Genomic DNA, 14,518 nt, shown 5'->3' with positions numbered 1-14,518 from the left:
TGACATCCACAAAATCTATAACTAGATGTAATAGCTATATTGTTGGGTTTGCAGTGAATCATTTTCAGTGATAATTTCTTGACCTAATCAAAGAAGGGGAGGGAGGAGAAGAAGGAGTAGTAAGAGGAAAGGGGAAGGAAGAAAAGGAAGAAGAAAAGATGCAGGGGAGAGGTGAGGAAGAAATAAGAAGAAGAGAAAGAAGAGGAAGATAATTAAGATGTGCATGACAAAGAATTATACCTTTGAAAAACATTGATAATATTAAATCGTTTTCTTTACACAATACAAAAGTTCCTATCAGAACAAAATCACTTCCACATATTTTGAAACTAAAGATAGTTACTTGTGTTGTCCTTCTCTACTCCAAACTAAAATACTGTTTCCATCATCATCTTTCAAATCATAGGTCAGTTTTCTAGTGAACTGACAGATTTTCAGTGAGGAAATGAGAGCTGTAATCAAATATCAAAACTTAAATTTTCTGTGAAAGTACCTCAGTATCAATGGCAGTCATAAATTTTCAATACAAATTTCCCACGTTCTCTTACATATGTATTCATAATATTTTTGATAGTATTGATGTTTTCCGAGACACATGTTCTTTCTAAAGTACGATTTCTTCCTTGAAAATTATTAGCATAAGTAAAATACAAATCACATTAATAGTAACATTTAGATGAATGCAGTCTCTGGATAAATTGGTATAGTTAAGAACTTCAGCAATTACATGCAGACGCTTTGTCAATATAAGTGCTCTGTGACCAACTACAAACTATGGAATTATACCAAGATCAACTTCCCTCCATATTAAAATTATCAGTATCATTGGGGTAGTTTGAGAATTATAGTCTTCATAGTCATTCAATGAGTCTTCATAGCAATATTTTCATAGCAATATTTTCATATTTTCACCCTACGTAGGAAGTGACTCAGTTCCAAATAACTTAGTGAAAAGAACCATATCTGATATTTTATGCAGTTGTTACTAATTTACAGCAAAGTAAAAGGCTATTGTCTCTGGGGGGATTGTTAATTAAACAAACTAGCCATAAATGACCAAAACTGTACTTGAAAAGATAATTATTTCCCAAGCAAACTTATGTTTCAATACTAATCTATGCACACAATAGTTGATACACTTCTTCCTGACATTTTGTCTTAAACATTAAGAATTCCCACGACACTATGAATCTACAGCGCTTCATGAAGTATGTAGCAGTGAATGTAATTTAGGAAATGGAGTAAATGAAAGAGTAATTCTTTCCATCCCCCAAAATTACAAACAGATGTTTTGCATTAATTGCTTCTCTAGATGTAAGGTTAAGGCATACTTCGAATAGAAAAGAACATTTTTATTGTGGGTCAATAAAAAGTAACCATTAGAACGTGACAAAAATAAAACAGAATTCAATTCAACCACAAAGTGCAAATCACAATAAACATAAAGTATTTCTGATATATATATATTTCTGACTAGATATTTAATCTTTGTAATACATTTTGTTAACTTCAAGTAAATTATTCTGATAGCATTATGTTTGTATTAGCTTACTGTGGTTGGTGAACCATACAATCTTTCAGTTGGTAACATTTCAATTTACTACAGGCTTTATAAACCAATTCTAACTTCTGTTAATTATGGATTTAGGAAAAAGTTACATCGATTCCATCAAGTGTAGACTACCATGGTGAAAGAATGGCTATTAAAAATAGTAGCTTTAAGTCACTTAAAGATTTGGTTCATAGTATTCATTAATCCAGAATGGATTTATAGAGTACTTCCCTGATGTTCCAGATGGAAAATTAGGTCTTGGATCTGACTCCCAATGGGCCTCCAGACAGATATGCTTTCCTCACAGCGGTGCTCAAATAAATGCAAGAACCTAGATATTCTACTGTCAGTTTTGTTGGAATTAAATTGTTTTTTGTGGAAAATTATACGATCTCTGTTTTTACTGAAATCCCACCTCAGAGAACCATTTCCCTGATTAACTTTTGCTTTCATAGGATTTCTATTCTGAATAAAGATCAGAAAGGCATAAACAAGTGAAAATCGAATTACATGTGACAGACAGGCCACGTGAGGAATGAAAATGGGAACTCAAGCTTGGGGAATGCTGTCCGTACAGACCTAGGATAAAAATCGAGCAATACGTGGGGGGAAGGGTTGACTGTGTTTAAAAACCCAGGGCACTGAGTGAAGATAATGTGCTCACTCTTCTTCCTTAAGCTCGGGGATGGTGAACTGGCAGGAGGTATGATTCTGAAGCACTCACAATTAAGGTTTGTTTTTGAACCTAAGTGTGCTGAAGGGCAAGTAAATACGGGCTCTTTGAGCTACTGAACTACAGTCAAGTCCTTTTCTTCTAGTATCTGTTTTTAGCAAATATAACAGTACTCACTAACTAATGCCCTGTTCCATGTCAAATTGCCAACCTACAGTTTTCGAACATGTAATATTTATTACTGTCATACTGTAAGTCACAAAATTTACAAAACACTTTAAAGATATGAACTAAATCTATGCAACCATAAAGTGAATGAAAATGGGAACTCAAACTTGGGGAAAGCTGTCTGTATAAACCTAGGATAAAAATCTAGCAATATGTTGGGGGAGGGGTTGACTGACTGTGTTTAAAAACCCAGGGCACTGAAAATAATGATAATACCACTTTACAGGCTAGAAAAGAGATGCAGAGAAGTTGTGTGAATTGCCCAAGATGCACGGCTCTAAAAGGCTGAGCGATGTCTAGAGTCTGCATCCTTACACCTTCATGGCACATCTATAAATTTGGTACTACTTTGAGGAACAAAAAAGTGTTAGTTTTTTTAAAATTTCTAGCATTTTAAATTAGTTCTTTCTTATTTCAGATCCTTTTGTAATAGTAATGAATTCCCCTAATGTATCCTACCTATAAGGGTATTTTAGTGAGATTCAAAGGAAAATACTTTGTTAATATAAACAACTTTCAAAATTATTACAAAACTGCCGAAATCTCGGTGGAGACCTCCAATTGCTGCGCACTTTGCCCCCCGTGTCTGCGCTCTGTGCATTTTTACGCAGTTACCCAGCTTCAGGCAAGGGGCTGGAGGTTAAAATACACAGACACACACAGACAGAGAGACAGCGACATGGGTCATCCTTGAATTCCCAAGAACGCCCCCGTTATTGTGTTCAGGGGCAGATTATATAGAGATAGCCACGCCCTAGCCAAACCCACCAGAAACCACTCTCCTGCCATTAGGAACTCCTGAAGGTCTCGTGCTCAGAGCTGCTGTAGGCACTCAGATCAGGGGATTACAAGAAATTCAGGATCTGGGGTTTCACTGCTCCCAACACAAAACATCCTACCCAAATTTAAAAATAAAAGGGGTCAAAAATGATAATTGGTGTATAGTAGAGACAAAAATTGCCTACATTTCCATTGAATCTGTAGGTGATATTTCTTATTATGCGGTATACTGCATGAAAAGTAGAATTTGTTATAAGTTGAACAAAACTTTCAAATGTCCTTTGTATTCCTAGTCAAGCAACAGATACTATTCTTCAGCAGATAGTACTATTTAGAACCTAGTCTGGGCTTAGGATGGCAGCTGAAATCTGCCATCTAAAATTCGAGAGAGAAATTAAGAAGGCAAAGAACATAAATGTTCAGTTAGAAAAAGAAGATACAAGAAGAGATTTCACTGCACGCTAGTGGACACTGACTATGAAGAAAACATTGTGTTAATCTAAAATATGCAACCATTGATTAAATATTCCAGGAAAATGCGATAATCAGTAATAGTGAGTATGGGAAGGAAAACTTCCAGAATTCCATCTACCTTCATCCTAGGCACTTTGGCTCTACTTGCCATTGTCTATGAAATAATACTGTACCAGGAAGATTAAAAGAATGACTACGGTTATTGGAAGGCATAATTGTCTCTTGCACCAAAAGTTGGTGAGAACAGTACCAGACTACCTGAGTTTACATGAAGGCTGTACCACTTTCACATGAATAAACTGAGGCAAGCTATTTAACTATATGTACTACCCTATTTTCTTTAAAATAAAATGGTGATAACGAAGATTTCCTTGATTCATTTAAAAGAAAATAAACACATATGTAAATCACAACAATGACCCATGGAAAAGCAGCAGGGAATAATAGCTTAATCCTGCCTAAAGCATGGGTGTTGGTGAGAATGCCATTTTTGTTTTACAAGTAAATCTAAATGATATGTTCCAAACATTCTCATGTTTTGTTATGGTCTCCTGTGTGCAAAAGAACAGCCTTCTAGTAATTACATTAAAAACTTTCTGGAAATATAAAAACCTACTCATATTTCCAAGAAATGTGGTAAACATGCATGTCATTGTAGAGATAAATGTTCTGGGAAAAGGAAATTGAAAACTTTATTTAAATCTGAAATCAGGGGTGTCAGATCTTTATCAAGAAACATTAAACATGGTTTCAATTTTCAAGACTGGGAGGGCAGTAAATTTAACGATCATCTCTCAAAATATAAAGTTGCTATTTATATTTTTATATTTTACAATGCATGCTTACAATGCATAGCAAACTAGAACATATATAAGGGTTATCCAAAACAATAGCATTTGATGACAAAACACTAAAAGTAGACTCAGATATCTCTTGATATATTTTGTGGATGATAAAATGTGGAAAAGTAAAACAAAATGCAATAATGCAGTCTATGATACCTGTACTTAGATATTTTCTTTATCTCCTAGGCAAACTCCCAAATTTGTCATTAGACGAAGAAACCCACACATATGGTTCATTTTTATTATGTAGACGTGTATGGGATATTTTCTGAACTCCTTTATTAGATTTCTTTCCTAGTACAAGATCTTTTTCATCTTCCATTTCAAGAGTTATAATGACCTGTGACTGAGAAGTTACTTCTCAAATACCCCATATCTCATGTTGTGTAAAAAAAGAAGAACTGACTTTTGTTGTTTAGCTACATAACTGTAGCAACTTTACTCAGTGGCATAGGTACTTTCTTCTTTCTCGTCATACCGATTCTGTGATAGCCCCTAAAATTTCCATTTTTATTGTGAGGATCCCGAAGGGGCTAATTTATTATGTCTCATAGCACATGGCAGAATTTCAGTGTCTTGGTCTCTAAAACTCCTCATTCTTATCTATGCTAGAAGAAGTACCATATTTGGGAAACGGATAGCAATTAGTCAGAGAGCTCAGTGGCAATGACTATATCTATACAAATGAGGAGTTATCAATGATTGCCAAGATCCACATTTCTGCCAAATCAGAAAAGAAGAATAATATTTATATTATTTATTTTTTATGAAAGTCCCATTAAACAATATTTGCTTTTATCCTGACTCAATCCAGCAAACAGCTATGTGATCCGCAGAGAGCTCCTCTCTAAGACTTTCTGTGGTCTTTCGTAGCTTTCTTTCCTGTAAAGCTCCTCCAATTAAGAAATTGTTTCATTCAATTTTCCCCTACTACAATTCTGTGAAATGTGGATATATTTCTATTATGGAGAAAATATTCTGAACTAAACTACCACAAAATAAAATGAATTATCAAAGAACATAATTAGTGAAGGAGGTTAACATCAACAAAATTGATTTCAAAATCCAAAGATGGAAATGATTTCCCTGATATTCCTGTCAGTTCCTAACACTTAAATCTCTGCTTACTTGGTTTTGAGAACTTCGATCAAACCCAATAACTCACATCTGCAATCCTTTGTTTTTTGAGACAGGGTTTCTCTATGTAACATCTCTGGCTGTCCTGGAACTCACTCTGAGGACCAGCGTGGCCTCAGAATCACAGAGATCTACCTGCCTCTGCCTCCAATGTGCTGGAATTAAAGATGTGGGCCACCACCACCCGACCCCGTATCTGCAATCTTAAAGGAGGTATTTAGATTTGTTTCTGTTGTTTCTCCCCTGATTTCTCACAAGGTAAATAAAGGATGTGGTGGTTTAAAACTAGATATTGTTAAAGTCCTTCAAACAGAACAGTTCTTCAGTGTTCCCTCCTGCGGAAGGATGGCTGCGATTCCTCGGAGCTGAGTTATTTCTATATTGTCTTCCTTGAAGCAGTGTTATCATATGTATCATTGGGAAGCTTTTCCCACCTCTGTAGCCTTTACAGAAGGGAAAGGCACTTGAGGAAATCTAAACTTGGCTCACATGACAAGCTTCTGTTGGGCACTGTAGGGGCTGAATTTACCTGCTGAGTTAGTCTTTCCACAAAAGAAACATTAGCACATCCTGACATTGTCCTGCTAAGACAAAGGGAGTTAGTTACCTTTTAAGAAAGCCAAAACTGACAGAGATGTCTTAAACATTTCTTTTTCTGGTCTAAGAATTAAGGAAACAGCACATGATTGAGTTAGTTGCAATCTATTACATAGGTAGAGGATTCTTCTACATTTTAATTAAGAGAAATGTCTTGTCTTCTTAATATGCATTTTAAAATTGTGAGACCTTTGGGGGAAACTGAGCAGAGCAGGCCTGGGTCCTGGCCCTCTCTTTTTGCACTGTCTTCCTTGATGAGAGGAGGGACAAGGCAAAGAGAATTGAGAGATGCTAATAAGCATGAAAATACTATGAGGAAAAAAGGCAGCACCCACCTTTGAGTGGAAGAACAGACTGTATTTTCTCCAAATCATCCAATACTTAGCCTGAAACATGTTTCCAAGTAGGAACATTTTCTCACAAAGCATATGCAAAATATTTCAACCTTCAGGTTTTGGCTCTTTGAGGATTCTTGCTTTTCAAAATCATTTACAGAGAGCTATGGCCCATTTTATTTAAACTGCAGACAGACTTAACTGATGAAGGAGATGACCTGGGCTATAATTGAGCCAGGGAAATATAATTAGAATATAAATATACTTAATGCCATTTACTTAAACTGATGGGTCTTATGCCACAAGTGTTTGAAAACTAAACAACTAATCTCATAAAAAAATGTAAGAACTGTAAAACTAAATATATGAAGTAATGGGAACTGAAGAGTCTCATTTTTTTTGTTTCAGCACATTGTTGTGTCTTCAGAACCATGGAGAATCAAATATAAAACTAAGCTATGTGTGAAAGTATGAATGACATATTCTTTTAAAAGGTTTATAAAGAGCCTAATGCTTTTATTTTTGAGTTTTTATATCATATTTAATTGTCCCCACTCTTCCTTTCAGCCTTGTTCCAACCTTTCCATGATTCCTTAGCACGTTCACTTACATCCTAGCAAAATTATTATTCAATCTTAAATGAATGCATAAAGATTAAAACCATGAATACTCACTGAGAACTACAGAAGGAAGAAAGCATGACCTAGATACGACCCCATTCAACAAAGGGTTGTATGTTCTTCCATTGTATAAGAAATAATTCAAATGATATTAATAAAGTAGCTTCTCAGGTGAGAAGAGACTAAAGGCTGTGCACCCTATAGGAAAAAAAAAAGAGCTACAGTAAAGTTTAATTACGCTCAGAATCTGCTAGGTTTTATTTAAATGGAACACAGCTAATTGGTACTCTGAAGGCAAAATCCACACACACGAGTTTTCAGAAGATTTTCAGGGAATGTGTCAGACATGGTTCTTTATGGTTTCTGAAAAATCACTAAAGAAAAAAAACATTTCAAAAGTCAAAACTAAGATAATATCAGTTAATAAATGTCACAATCCAACATCATAAATATTTTTTTGCAAACTTATAGTATGGGTCCTACTACATTAAAGCTTTATTACTGTAAAACCTGCGATCCTCATTAGGGAAGTCAGATAAAAATTTGAGCTTTGAGAAAAATAAAAAATACAATAGTAATTACTAGACATTTGACTATATATAGTTCATTTTGTTATGCATATTAAGTATTTTTTCTTTTATTTTTATTTGCTTTTGCACTTGCAGAAGCAGTTAATATCAAGTAACAATTTAGATCAAAGTGAAATAGGTTAAATAGAAATTTAAAGCTTAAAATTATTAAAAGTACTATGTGTAAAACATTCAATGTTATATTTTCTTTTACATTATCCTAATTATGTCCATGTCTTTGCTTAATGTAGTAAGAACAATGGGTTTAAATTAATCCCTTGTCTATATAAAACTTCTTGATGCCATTTATAATCTAATTTAGTTTACTTATTGCACAATGCCATTTATGGCATCAGTGATCTCTCTACTAATATCTATTAAACTCATGAATGAGTTATCAAATATGAATTAAGTGGATATACTCCTAGAATTCTTATACTGCCATTTATTCTGTCTTGTCCAAAACTATAATATATAGTAATATTCTTGTTTTAATAGTCTTATACATTAATATTAAAAATACAAACATAAAAAACAAAGAGACACTTTCTTATGTACTTTGAAATCTTTGATAGTGTAAAACAAGATATCTAAAAAATGATCATTTATATATTGCATTAAACATTTTCAGTAAAGCCTTCAGGCAAGATTATCGTAGTGATTGAATGTTAGGTTTCTAAAAGCACTAAAGTAATACAGTTCTTTCAAGTAGTTTCTTTCAGTAGTAAAGCTATGTAATGCTTTAAAATTTGTTACTGACTGCATTGGGAAACCTCCTTTTATTTATTTTTCCCATGTGTATTATGTCTCACTGAATAAGGACATTTTCTTGCTTATTTTAAGTGTAAACATTATTAAACTGTATCCAAAAATCATGAACCACTTCAATATGTCTTTAGTAAATCTCTAGAGCTCTTTTGAAACCTACCTTTAAGTACACTGTGGCTGTGCATGTGTGTTCATTTACTCCTGAGACTCAAATAGAACATACAATATTTTACTAGCAAACAATTTTAGAATTACTTGTACGCAAGGATATTAATTTTCATAAGCAACTTATTATGCATTTATCTAGGCAAACATGATAGCATGTGCCTGTCTGTCCTTGTTGACCTATATCACTGTACATATAGAGCAGCCAAAAAACACTCTCTGTTTCTAAGTTCTCCATTTCTATGTTTCTCTTTCATGCTTCTTTATATTCATGCTCTTTATGATGAAAATAAAAATCATGCATTTAAGCAATTAATAAGAAATTTTTTATTTGTACTTCAATTAATTCTGATTTGATACTTTATGAAAAATTTTAAGGGTATTATAAGATTTCAAATATCATCATAATATTCAGATAAGTAAATACATCAAACAAAAACTCAACTTGTTTACTAGTAGGCTATATCTGCTAATTTAAATTAAAAGGATGGCTTTTAAAAGAAGTTTGTAGCAGTTTTTTAGACTTAATTTTGACCCTGAAATAAAATGTTGCTGCGGTCAGTTAATACAATAAGGTACCTTCATGCCCTGTACTTAACGTAGTATGGTTTTCTCAAATGAAAAAGAAACTAGTTACCCATTGCAGCAAATGTCTTAAGAAGCACACCAAACAAAAGATATCACAATGATAAAGTCAAACAGCCAATATAATAGCTGGAAATAGCAAAAACCTGCCATTTTTTCTATCAGTGACAATACTGAATCAAATGCTTTGGGGATGTCTGTCTACAAATAGCTAAGTCATTTAGGGTTGATATTTTATGTACAGTTGTCATATTCTCTAAATGCTCACAATTCATAAATTATTGTGAGCTCTTAAATATGGTAAATAGTGCATTTCTAAGTATCAAAATCTGTGCACTTGGGTTCGTTGATAAGAGTTCATGTATAGCCTTTACAACGATCTGGTTTGTACCCAATCAGAAAGAAACTAACCAACCAATCAGAAAAACAAATAAACAGAACTCCAAATCTTTTTGTTTTTTTCTATCAATGCTAAAAATATTGTATGTAGGTTGAAATTTTAAGAGCGTTACTATATTGAAAGTCTGGGAATTGTTTTACTACCCCCTGCCCGTTTTACATAATGAAATGAAATCATCTTACCTGTCACCCTGATACCAAGGAAGAGCTTAAAATGTCAAGATTCCCACCCCAAACCTTCATGGTTTATTAAGCAAAAAGCTAAAACTCTCCATGGTCCCTTCTGGTCCGAACAACCTATGATTCAAAGGGATGTAATGGCTCTCTTTTCTTGTTCAGTAGTGTCCTGGTGAGGGAACAATTTTACTGTCCTTTTCTGTGGGGTCCTGCCGGTTAATCTAAAAGGAAGTGAATTACAGCAGGAAGACAGGGCTACAAAATGAAGCCATTTGGTTTTACAAGTCTATTGTGTCCTTACATATGTTTTATGGGCCTGGTTCTATTATAAGTCAAAAAAAAATCCTTAAACACACTTCACTTTCAGTCCTCTTTCCAGTGAAAATATTTACTGTTTTATGATTGTCTTTCAAGTTATTTTAGCCAATTTCCCCTCTTCTGTGTTTCTTTCCTAAGAACATTCTAGCCCACTTTCTCAAACACACAAAACATTGAGAGACAAGAAACTGGACTTTTAAAATACAAACTGCTGACACCTGTCAGCACTTTACTGAGGCATTACTGACTGCAGCTTCAATGAATTGAGCTTGATTCACTGAGGGTGAATCATTTTCAATGCAGAGCTGTTCAGCAGTAATTGGCCAAGAATCCCTGCTGTGAAAAGCACTTGTCAAATAATGCTTGTTTACAAATATATCTCCAGACAGCAAAAAGTGGCAGTTATTGAATAAGTTCAGGGCCACCTCCAAAAAATCAGATTTGTTGTTACAGACCTTTTTCTTATTAAATTTCTTAAAAGTATTCACTTGTTGATGCACTTTCTAATACTGTCTTCCTCGATCAGTCTGAAAATAAAGTCTTCTGCTAAAATGTTTGAAATTATTTTCATTTTTAGTAAAGATTTGTCCTTAATGCAGATTGTTTCTTTCAAGTGTGGTTTGGTGAATAAATATTGATTGTATAATTTGTTTAGAATGCAGCTACCTATGAAAGATGAAGATAAAAATAATTGGAATAACAAGCATAAATGATAATTCACATTTATTTCTTCTTGTCTCATATTTTATCACATAATAATATCATATATATTCGATATGTGTAGCATGCACACACACATATTTAATAAACTGAAGAATCACTAGACATTTCTGTAAGTTGTAGACAATCAATTTTATTAAAAAATTTATTAATAAATTTATGTTCTATCAAACAAATATTTCTGCACTTGACCTTCCAAAGCTCTTCTAGAAAAATAAAAAAAAGTTGAAGAAGTATTTTATCTCATCCATTAAATGAATATTGAAGAACGATGCTACAATCTCTTCATTCTGTCACCGCTCCATGTATAGGAGCAGTGGTAAAGAAAACTTAGAGCTGAAAAGAATCCAGATTTCACAAAACAGGCGGGTTTGGGGTGCTATTAAAGACAGTATCCTGTTAGGTAGTGAAGGAATGAGTTGGACACATAACCTCAAATAGTAATAAAATGAAATTTTTAGTTATACATCACAATCTATTCCCCAAACAGCAGGCACACTTGTTTTTAGGTGTCTTCAGAGCACCAGGGGTAAAAGAGAGCTTACTGTTGTTAGACATTACAAACCTCATAGGCATGCAACCACGTCAGCTCTGTGCTCTCCTAGCCTAGCAGGGAAGGACTGTGCAACCTGTGGGTGTGTAAGCTCATGCTAGGCAGGCTCCAGTCCACAAGATGCAAGTTTTGCTTATGGCACCTTCGGAGTCTTGCGCTTTTTCTTCACTTCCTTCCGCTTGCTTCCATCTCCTTAGTCTTGGCCCTTGTTCACACTGGGTGTCACACTCCTTGATAATTTATTTCTTCAGTTCTCTTATAAAGACTTCCTTGAGTACACTTCCCTTCCCCATCACACTCATGGCAAGGGAGTCGTAGATCAGTGGTTGGAATTACTATGTAGACGAAAAGATGAGTGATACTGCCCTTCAATCATTTTGCAGTTCAGTCAGGATAGTCCTTTGGTTGGAATAAAACAGTTAAAAGCTCCTCCTTCCTCCTCCCTCCTCTTTTCCCCTCCTCCCTGCTCCTCCCTCCCCTAAAGGCCCCTCTCTTGCATTAGCCCTTTTTACAGCCTTTAGACTTCTAATCTAATGGTCTTAGCGTAAGACATTAATAAAAGATCCAAGTCTAAAAACAAACAAACAAAAAATACATCACTTAAAAAAAACTTTACAGAGGCAAAAAAAAGCAACTTGTTTGGCTTAAAGCGTGGCTTATTACTGACAGATATCGACAGATACACATATTCCTCTAAACAGATGCTTAAACATAAACATAGTGAGAGAGTCAGTGGGGTGGGGTGTGAGTCTCCATCTGCCCTGCTTTCACAGGGTTCCTTGGGAACTGGCAGCTCTGGGGGTTACCAGCTCGGCGTCTTCTACAGCAGACTGAATCCATGCTAGTCACGAGGGCATACACCACTCTGCTCTGCTGCTGCTGCTTCATCTTTTCAGGTCCAGCATCTCCCTTCCCCAAGTGCAAGGGTTTATTTAAGGTTTTAAATTTCAGGAGTCTCATCCACAGCCCAAAGCTAAATCCCAGGCTTCCAGACAAGGGGACAGGGGTTTAAGGTTTCCACTGTGGAGAGGAAGTCTCCGGGTGACAAGGATCTGGTCTGAGATGCTGACTGTCTTTCCCCTTGCTCCACCCTCTCCCGTGTTGAAGGCTTGGACCCTTCAGCTGAGACCAGAGAAAGACATGAAGTGTGAAAAAGGAGCAGCAGAACCAAGAGTGACTGAGAGGACCCCAGGCAAAACCATAAAATGGAGCAAGACTGTTATCTCGGAGGTTGAGACCAGCTCTAGCAAAAAAAAAAAACCAGCACAGGTGGTGTTCCTGACTCCAGATTTACTCTCTCGCAGAGGAAGGCAAACAGTCCGGAGCAAAGAACTGCGGGCAGGAGGGTTGGTTACTTCATTCAGGACCTGGTGCCTCTGGCTAGGACAGATCTCTCAGGAAACCTAGTGGGTTCTGTGAACAACTTCCAAGCATCCACAATGCCTATATCCTCTAACACCCTCCTACCTTCCCGCCTTCCTCTCCCTTTGCTGTGGAGTGTTAGGGACCCCCCAAATAGATGGGCACCCATCAATTTCTGCCCTTTATGATCCCCTCCTTCAAAAATTAAAGCTCTTGTTACTCAGGCCGGAATAGTAGTTAATGGTGCCCTAAATGATAGATAGCTCCCGGGGCAGGCACTTTCTCCAAAATAAAAGCACCAATCACCCTAACATCGTCTTCAAACACCAACATTAAATAATGGCTCGAAAAACCCCCACCGATCCTAAGAGCCTTGTTGTCGCCTTTCTCAAAAAGCCGGATGTGTCACTTCTCTAGGTTGCCAGGACCCAACCGCGCCCAACCTCCCAGCTCAGGTCTCAGACCTCTTTCCGTCAGGCTTTCAACTTCCCAGCCCCCAACCAGCCTCAGTCCACAGGCAGGTTCCTAGCCTGGTAAGCACTCTGCAGATATGTCAAACAATGCAACCAAAGATACCCGAGAGATCCGGAAACGCCAGCAAAAGCGGACAAACATTACTGAAGACGAAGAGCGAGGTTTGGTCTGGGTAGCAGCGCCTGGAGCGCTACCACCGGCTGACACAAGCTCCACCTCACCCATCTATCCCAGGGCGCCGCGGTCCCCACCTCCATCACCCTACCTTCATTGCTGGGGCTGGCCAGAAGGGTCCGGAGCGCCGCACACAAGAGGAGACACGTCCAGAGGGGACCCTTAAGAGGTGCAGAATAACAGCCTGCCAGAGAGACAGGGATGCGGGAGATGTCGTCGCCGCCACCTCTGCCCTGGGTCCGTCGGCGTCCCGCACCGCGGGGCCAGGAGCCCCGCATCTTCTACTACCCTCTTTCCTCCTCTATATCCCGCGTGTCTCAGTCTAACGTTCAGGCTTGGTGGGAGAAGAGAGAGAGAGAGAGAGAGAGAGAGACGTGGGATTCCTCCTCCTGGTAGGGTCCTGTGTCTTCTGGCGCTCGACCCCTCCAAATGCGGGAATCAAGGATCCAGGGAGACCACCGAAGTTTGCTTCTAGCTCCAGTCGCCCTCCCTTTCAGTTGAATGAGATGAATTAGGAGTTCTGATGACTAGTTTAGTCCTGGGTGGTCACAATCAAGGGTCTGCAGAGGGTCCCGAGTTCTGCTCCTTTGCCTCTTAAGACTTTTCTTTTTTCTTGTTCTTTCTTTTTAAATTGTGATTTTTTTTTAAAGTGCCACCAGGGTTGGAGTGGTGATCAAGGTTCCCTTTCAGTCTTCAGTGCTGAAACGGGCGAGATTTAAAAAGACGACTCATCTTAAATCAAAATGATGTTTTCCATATAAAGGAGCGGGGGAAATGCAAGCGGGGGCGCCTATGGATAAACGGGAGAATAGTAGAGCTAGCGTGGTGTGGCAAACAGCGAGGAGAGTGGAGCAAAGGCAGAGATCTAGCGACTGGAGAGGCCGGCAAAGGGAAGTCCAAACGTTGAGGGCAGAGCGCTGCCAGAGGCGGTGCGGCGAGTGGAGCAGGCTGGAGCGCGGACCCGGGAGCGGAGCTGAGCCCGGCGGCTCGAGTTGCTGCGGTTCCCGCTGCTC

At 37.4% G+C, this 14,518-nt stretch overlaps 1 protein-coding gene across 5 annotated transcripts in view; it reads right to left on the bottom strand.

The window, feature by feature from the left end:
- Epha5 (EPH receptor A5) overlaps positions 1–13,783 on the bottom strand; it is a 314,453-nt gene extending 300,670 nt beyond the window's left edge. For all 5 annotated transcript variants that reach the window (XM_038327546.1, XM_038327563.1, XM_038327554.1 and 2 more), the window contains exon 1: positions 13,597–13,783. In XM_038327546.1, coding sequence (XP_038183474.1) covers positions 13,597–13,783 — 187 coding nt within the window. The remainder of the gene's footprint in view (positions 1–13,596) is intronic.
- Positions 13,784–14,518: the final 735 nt, after the last annotated feature.

Source organism: Arvicola amphibius, chromosome 1 (genome assembly GCF_903992535.2).
Source record: "Arvicola amphibius chromosome 1, mArvAmp1.2, whole genome shotgun sequence".
Classification (NCBI taxonomy): Eukaryota; Metazoa; Chordata; class Mammalia; order Rodentia; family Cricetidae; genus Arvicola; species Arvicola amphibius.
Note: the sequence above shows the minus strand (reverse complement) of the source record. Positions and strands in the feature narration are given on the sequence as shown.